This window comes from Rutidosis leptorrhynchoides, chromosome 7 (assembly GCF_046630445.1).
Source record: "Rutidosis leptorrhynchoides isolate AG116_Rl617_1_P2 chromosome 7, CSIRO_AGI_Rlap_v1, whole genome shotgun sequence".
In the NCBI taxonomy this organism is placed as follows: domain Eukaryota; kingdom Viridiplantae; phylum Streptophyta; class Magnoliopsida; order Asterales; family Asteraceae; genus Rutidosis; species Rutidosis leptorrhynchoides.
In genome coordinates this window covers 93,112,233-93,120,741 of record NC_092339.1, presented here as the reverse complement: position 1 = coordinate 93,120,741, position 8,509 = coordinate 93,112,233, and the positions used below count along the sequence as shown (strand labels likewise).

Here is an 8,509-nt window from a genome sequence, read left to right as displayed (position 1 = left end):
GAGTCCATCTTATCGACCAACTTCAGTACTGAAAAATATAACTAACAGTAAGCATGTTGTTACTTTGCTGAATTATATGAAAACTTATCCTATATTTTTCATAAAATTAACAGTGTACCTAATGATCTTTTTTGATGATTTTGGAGCCAATGTAATTAATTTGCTTATCATATAAACATACCCATTCAATATATGATTGATAAACAATTGGTTAAATTTAAAACAGATGTTATGCGGCAATTCAAATCTCCAAGAACACCATCAAAACTTATTACTTCACGCTACATTTCTTCTCCAACATCAAACGTGCCTCCGTATAGGTTACCAAAGAATGGTAAGTACTTCTCTTTAAAACAATAAATAGTAAATCAATGGTTCTGAAAAGTAATCCATTTTATTCAAGTTTATTATTATTATACACGATTTTGTGCTCTGTATTTTCATACCAGATGTCCGTTGCCAAACTACATATTCCCAATCACCAAATACAGTATCTGATTGTTCAAAAGGATCTAAGCGTAGAGGTAGACCACCAATTTACAATTTAGAAAACACACAACCAGTTCCCTTCAACACAATAACAAGTTCCATCAATGTCAATACTAACGGTTAGATGTTCTATACTTTTTTTTAATTGTTTTAAAAGAATTCTTAACTGATAAGCACTTCAAAAAATCTCAGTTCCTCCAACAGCCATAACAAGTGAAGTTCATGTAGTCAAGGAAAATAGTAGAATTCAACAATTTTCCTCCTTGACCACGATAAGTTCTAAAGTCAATACAATCACAACTATCGATAGAAACGTAAAAACTTCATCAGGCATAACTTCATGTGGAAGCAGCATGACATCCAATCTTGGGCATTTGTCGGACACTCAACGGATTTCTAGACCAAGGGGAAGACCAAAGAAATATCCACAACAAGATACTTATTTGGTTGAGCCGTTTTCTAACACAAATTAATTTATGCATATCAACTTATTATTAAGTATATAGTGTTCTCAAATTCAATATTTTTTACAGGTCAACACTCATCTTCATCTTCGATACAGCTGCCAATAAAATCCAATAAAGACCTTATTACAAAGCGTAGAGGACGACCACCAAAATACGCTTTTAGCTCTAACGACTTGATACCCTGTGCAAGTTCTGCTATGCAAAAGTCTAACATTCAGTCTGTTGACTCTCAATCTGCAAAGATGGCTGGAATATCGACAGGTTGATATATATTATTATTCTGATATTGTACTATTAGTGCACTACCTCATATTCAATATCAACTGCAAAAGTAGTAACCAACCTAAGTATTTATTTTAAACAAATTCAATTAGATACACCATGTAACCATAAGAAACTATAAGAATATAAGTAATTAAGTCCCCGCTTAAACTCTCTTTGATGTATACAGAATATAGAGACATTGGAGATGCTATATATGTGTGTAAAGCTTGTAAGGCATGCTTATGGAAATCTAAAGCAATGCGCGGCAACAAGAGTTTCACGAAAAAGATATATTCTCTATGTTGTTTAAACAGAAAAGTAGAACTTCCAACTTTGAATAAACCCCCACAGTTACTCATGGAACTTTTCTCAGGAACTTCGGACAGGTCAAAGAAGTTTGTTAAAAATGTCAGACGTTATAACATGATGTTTAGTTTCACATCTATTGGTGGGAAGGTGGATCATAAAATTAACTCAGGTAAGGGTCCCTATGTTTATCGTATGTGTGGTCAAAATTACCATCTTGGAGGAAGCTTAATACCACAGCCGGGAAAAGAGCCAAGATTTTGTCAATTGTACATTTACGATACTAAACATGAGGTTGACAACCGAATTAATGCATACAGGTATAAAATATTATCTTCTATAATTTTTTGTAAGGTTTCAAAATTAATATATTTCATACCAGTTTATCTCTAAATATTACTTTAATCATAACATGAATGCATTTAATGGTTTTCGAACTTATTATTTATGACAGCAATTCACGCAATGCAAGCAGTAATACAAGCCAATATGGCCTGGATTCTGACACTGTTTTCAGATTAAAGGATTGCTGGATCAAACGAATCCTTTAGTGAAGAAATTTAGAATGGCAAGAGATAGGTATGACATGAATGAAAAAGAAACTATAAAAATTAAATTAATTGGAAGTAGAGCTAAAGATGGAAGGACTTATAATCTACCTACAGCTGATGAGGTAGCTGCTTTGGTAATCGGAGATATTGATGGCACCACAGACAAAAGGGACATTATTTTGGATAGTCGTTCTAAAGGTTTAAAACGTATCAGTGAGTTGCACCCTTCTTATCTGGCGCTTCAATATCCTATATTGTTTCCGCATGCAGAGGATGGATATCGACCAGAAATTTTTCATAAGGGTGTGGAGATAGAGGATGCCACAGGTCATTCAAAACTAACCATAAGAGAGTTTTTTGCTTTTCGGTTGCAAAAGAGGGTAAATGAAACATCATTGATATTGTTGTCTAGAAAATTATTACAGCAGTTTATAGTTGATGCTTATACAATGGTTGAAAACACAAGGCTTTTTTACATTAGAAACAATCAAAAAGCTTTCAGAAGGGTACAACTATCTTCTTTATACGAGGCACAAAATTCAGGGGATAATGACGTATCGATTATGGGAACTAGAGTGACACTACCATCATCCTTTACTGGTGGTGCACGATATATGCAGCAAAATTACTTGGATGCCATGGCCATTGTTAGAGCATTTGGCTATCCTGATTTTTTTATAACATTCACATGCAACTCTCAGTGGCCAGAAATTCTTAGGTTTTTGGAACCATATAATTTGAAACCCGAAGACCGTCCTGATATAACCACCCGTGTTTTTAAGATTAAGTTGGATGCATTAATGAACCAAATCAAGAAAGAGAAACTCTTTGGTAAACTACAAGGACGTAAGTTACTTTTAAATCTTGCAAGATCTTCATTTTAATTAACTTTACATTTAAATTACTATTTGTTAAGTTATTTTATAGCCATGCTTACTAATATATAAACTTACGATGAACAGATCTCTATGTCATAGAGTTTCAAAAAAGAGGTCTACCACATGCGCATATATGCATATTTATAGATAAAGAAGACAAAATACCAAATCCAGAGGACATAGATAAGTTTATATGCGCTGAAATACCAAACAAAGAAGACGATCCAGAGTTGTACACACTTGTCCAGGATTTTATGATGCACGGACCTTGTGGCCCAAAACACCTTTCATGTCCTTGTATGGTAAACAAAGAGTGTTCAAAGCGTTTTCCTAAGGATTTTACAGACAAAACACATTTTGATAAAGAAGGATATCCTCTGTATAGGAGACGTGACGATGGGAACTTTATTATGAAAAAGGACTCGAAACTTGACAACAGGTCAGACCCTTTTCCACCACTCTATTTTAACAAGTTTTTTTAAAGAACTGCATAATTCAGCTTTTAATTAAGTAGGGAGATAAGTACGTACGATATATTAAAAATTCACATAATTTAGAATTTGGTAAAAATGTGTGTTCTAAACATCGTATTTTCCATGTCAAAATATAATTTTAGTTGTATCAACTAAATGTTAAGCCTACTAATTAAACTATCATTAATAATTAAAAATATCATATATTTGCTCTATGCTTAATTATTTATAAACAGCCATGGTTGCAAATATTTTTAATGTCGGAATTTATTTATATTACCTGCTAACTATTAAATGTTATTGTGCAGGAACGTTGTTCCATACAACAAAACACTCTTGAAACAATACCAAGCTCATATCAACTTCGAGTCGTGCAATAAAATTGGATCCATAAAATATTTGTTCAAATATATAAACAAGGGTCCAGATAGGATATCCGTGTCATTTCAAGAAGATGCTACTACTGCAGATAACAGTAACTGTATGAAAAAGGAGAAAGATGAGATAGCTGAGTATTATAGCTGCAGATACATTTCAGCGTGTGAGGCCTCTTGGCGTTTATTCAATTACGAAATTGTTAATAGGTCACCTTTAGTGTACAGACTTTCTTTTCACCTGCCAGACCACCAACCAATTGTATTTGATGAAGACGAGCCCATGGAATCTGTTCTTGAAAAACCATCAGTGGGTGCTTCTCAATTTATAGAATGGATGAACCGAAATCGACATGATAATGAAGCACGCCAATACACTTATGTTGAATTTCCAAGATACTATGTTTGGAATGGTAATACCCGAAAGTGGACTAAAAGAACAAGCCAGAAAACTGTTGGACGGATCCATTTTGTAAATCCTAAATCAGGTGAGTCTTACTATCTTCGTATATTATTGAACAAGGTAAGGGGACCAACGTGTTTTGAAGATATACGAACGGTTGATGGTAAGGTGCATGATTCATTTAAGGAAGCATGTTACGCACTAGGACTTTTAAATGACGACAAGGAATACATTGCTTCCATTAAAGAGACTCATACTTGGGCTTCTGGACACTATTGTCGTGGATTGTTTGTATCATTAATTACATCAGATAGTATTGCTTCTCCAGACCGTGTATGGAAAGAAACGTGTGACTTACTATCTGATGATCTCAAACACGAAGTTCCAGAAAGGTTAAGAACAAATGGTATGTTACTTATATCAATTCCTTTTTATTTTTTATATCAAATTTAATCATATGTTATTTTGTAATAAAGTAAATTTATAAATTAAATTTAAAATAAAGTATGCCCTATGCAACACTTTGTTTTATGATAAGCATACTTTGTTCTTAAAAATATTTTAAATTTTAGAATATATTATTTCGTTACTCTTTAATGATACCGCAATTTGGCAGCTTACTTTTTTTTTTCTTCATACTTATATATTATATCACGTTTTTGTGAAGATGTTGACAAATTGACAAACGTTCTTCACAATTTGGCTCTGGCTAAAATTGAAATTGAGTTAAATCGTTCAGGTGCAACGTTGAAAAATATACCAAACATGCCCTTTCCGGATTATGAATTCATAAATACTTCTTGCAACATGCTAATACAAGATGAATTGAACTACAACATTGCTGATATTGAGGAAGAGCATCGTACCTTATGTGCTACCATGACAACGGAGCAGAAAGTAGTTTACGACACTATTATTACTACTGTTGATCAACAAGCTGCTGGATTATATTTCGTTTACAGATATGGTGGAACCGGTAAAACTTTTGTTTGGAAAACCCTTGCAGCAGCTATTAGATCACGTGGAGACATTGTTATTAATGTAGCATCAAGCGGTATAGCAGCTTTACTACTAACCGGTGGTCGAACAGCACATTCTCGATTTTCCATTCCAATTAATATTCTAGAAGATTCTTTTTGTTCTATTCAACCGGATAGTGAACTTGCTAAACTTTTGAATCAGGCAAAACTAATCATTTGGGATGAAGCTCCCATGATGCACAAACACTGTTTTGAGGCTTTTGATAGGACTATGAGGGACATTATCCGTCCACAAGCAAAACATAAACCATTTGGTGGTAAGGTCGTTGTTTTTAGTGGAGATTTTCGACAAATTCTACCTGTCATACAAAGAGGTACAAGAGCAGAGATAGTTAACGCATCACTACATTCTTCGTATTTATGGAGAGATGTAACTGTGTTAGAACTAACCAAGAACATGCATTTGAGAAGTGGCACTAATGAAATGGACGATTCTGAATTAGCTGACTTTGCAAATTGGATTCTTAAAATTGGTGAAGGAAAGCTTAACTTGCAGAATGATGGTGAAGCAGATATAGATTTCCAGGACGATATTTTGCTTTAAACTAACGAAAACCCCATTGAGACTATTATAGACTCCACCTATCCTAGACTTCATGAGAATATGTCAAACCCTAAATTCTTCCAAGATAGAGCCATACTTGCTCCTACTAATGAACAAGTTGACTCTATCAATGATCATGTTTTTTCCAACATAGATGGTGATGAAAAAGTCTACTATAGTTCAGATAGTCTTTGTCCGGATGAAGATGATGATTTATTTGCACAACAGTTATATTCACCTGAGATATTGAATGAACTTAAAGTGCCTGGAGTCCCTAACCATAAATTAACTCTTAAAGTAGGCGTACCAATTATGTTACTTCGTAACATTGATCAGTCGAAAGGTTTGTGTAATGGTACTCGACTTCAGTTGAAAGACTTGGTGAACACACAATTGAAGCACGAATCATCACTGGGCATTCGTTTGGTAACATCACTTACATTCCAAGGATGATAGTTGCTCCTACTGACAATAAGATTGCTGTCAGATTTCAGCGTAGGCAGTTTCCTATTTCAGTGTGTTTTTCAATGACGATTAATAAGAGTCAGGGACAATCGTTGGCTAATGTTGGTTTATATCTTCGTAAACCGGTTTTCACTCATGGGCAGCTATATGTTGCTGTTTCTCGTGTGACTAGCAAAAAGGGCTTAAAAGTAGTCCTCTTAGACGACAAGGGAAAGGACACATGCAAAACGAAAAATGTAGTATACAAAGAGGTTTTGCAAAGTATAACAACCAAATCATAGGTAATACTTTTATGTCCATATTATTTAATAGCCAATTCAGTTTTTTTTAATTTTAACGTATTATATATTACAACTGTGACTTCACATTTCAGGGATGTTCACATCAGTTACCTATCTGCTTCTCAACATTTCTGTTATTACCAAATTATGTTGGAGTCAAAGAAATATTCAAGGTAAATTATATTACATTATTTTGTTTACATATAATACTCCTAATACTACCTTATTATCCTTCAAGGCTTAATAAACCGTCAACAATGTTGATAAACAAGATACACCATTATTTGTTCAAGAGTAGTTATGACACCGCTAATTGTAATCCAACTGACAAAAATCTGATTATTAAAATGCCTCAGATTGATCGCTAATTATTGGTCATCATATGAATTTTTTTCGGGTTTCTTGACTTTTATTTTGCTTATATAGGGACATAAGTTGGCACACTGATATTGATCCATGTTTTATTGCAGTTGCTTATTATTTGTTGATAAAGAAAAGATTCCAAGATTGATTAACAAGTGTATCTATTGCATTTGCAGGTCCAACGTTAACACTTTCAAGTGATGCAGTCTGATCAATTATTTGGCAGCTACAACCATTGCAAACTTAGATATTTTCAATACTCAATGTGGGATTTGTTAATTTTTTTAGGTACTGAAACACCTATCAGTTGTTATGCATTGATGGTGTCTTATGAATTTTAATTTCATAACATTTGTGATTTTTTCGTTTAAACCAATATTTAACAGTCATCTTTAATCCTTTATTGCATAATTATTGTTCCAGATTCATTATTTGTATATGCAACATGTTTAGTGTTAGTATATGTATTCTAGATGGGTCAGACTACCTGATTTACAATTAAATTATCATATTTATATGTATTGTAGCAAATATAAAATGTCTAGACTGATCAAGTAAAACTGTTCCATTGTAGCTGCTGATGTTATGTAAAATTGGGTTTAAAATCACGGTTGGTATTAATAAACTAAAATCAAAAAACATATCAATATTAGTTGTTGGTACAATTAAATTAAGAAATTAGCTTATGAGTTCATTGGCAAAAATAAACCCGTGAGTTTTGGCCTAAAAAATAGGTAAATCAAACATTTTTGACTTATAGTCCAATCTATTGATAAACAAACTCCTATTTTAGTGGCAATTAATTATACTCTCAATTTTTATCAAAAATAAGGTTTTAAACAATCTAATCAAATCATTGACGTGTTTTCTTTTAAAATAATTATACTACAAACCATCTTCAATAGGGTCAGCAATCACGGTATATTTTGCTTCTTCTTTGTTAAAAATAAATCCCATACCTTTATTTAATTATAAAACTCCTTATTAACAGAATACCCAACGATGGTGTAACAGGTACCAGGAAACATAACATGAACAATCCTGTGGAAGCTACTGAAATTTATACGCAACCTACACATAATCAAAGGAAGAAACGTGGTAAATACAAGAAGAAACAATTGTCACCAGAGGAACAGGTTAATTGTTTTCTATTTACTAAATCAATTCTTACTTTATCATCCATATGTTTATGTATGATAGTCTTTGATCAACGTTTTCTGCCTCTATTTTTATCGATTACACTTTTCACCATGATAACATAATTATTTCTATGATATAGGAATTACGTGATCAAGATATTAAGAACAAAAAAAGAATTGCAGTCCAGAAATGTCGCCAACAAAAAAAGGTACTTTTTATGTTATACTGTTAGTGTTTAGGTTATAATACGTACACACGAACATGCTTTACACTCATCACTTATAACCTGAAACACAATTGTTTCAGTCGTTAATTGTAAACAACCTCACTAATTTTGTAATTTAAAAAGATCTATTTGAAACATATATGTAACTAGCTATACTCTGATTTCATTATAATCAATAGTAAAACCAACTTTTATAATAAACTAAAACTGTTGGTTGTCTAAATTACGTACAAGATATTGATTAA

General features: G+C 32.8%; 1 protein-coding gene across 1 annotated transcript; it reads left to right on the top strand.

Moving 5' to 3' along the window:
• Positions 1-2,091: 2,091 nt before the first annotated feature.
• LOC139859441 (uncharacterized) lies at positions 2,092-5,789 on the top strand. Its single transcript, XM_071848233.1, has 4 exons — positions 2,092-2,923; positions 3,040-3,394; positions 3,737-4,611; positions 4,873-5,789. Exons 1-4 carry the CDS (start codon positions 2,092-2,094, stop codon positions 5,787-5,789), a joined length of 2,979 nt encoding a protein of 992 aa, XP_071704334.1.
• Positions 5,790-8,509: the final 2,720 nt, after the last annotated feature.

Coding starts and splice junctions, on each gene's coding strand:
- LOC139859441 (XM_071848233.1), top strand. CDS start 2,092: ATGGCAAGAGATAGGTATGACATGAATGAAAAAGAAACTATAAAAATT. Junction 2,924..3,039: donor CTTTGGTAAACTACAAGGAC/GTAAGTTACTTT, acceptor TACGATGAACAG/ATCTCTATGTCATAGAGTTT. Junction 4,612..4,872: donor AGAAAGGTTAAGAACAAATG/GTATGTTACTTA, acceptor GTTTTTGTGAAG/ATGTTGACAAATTGACAAAC.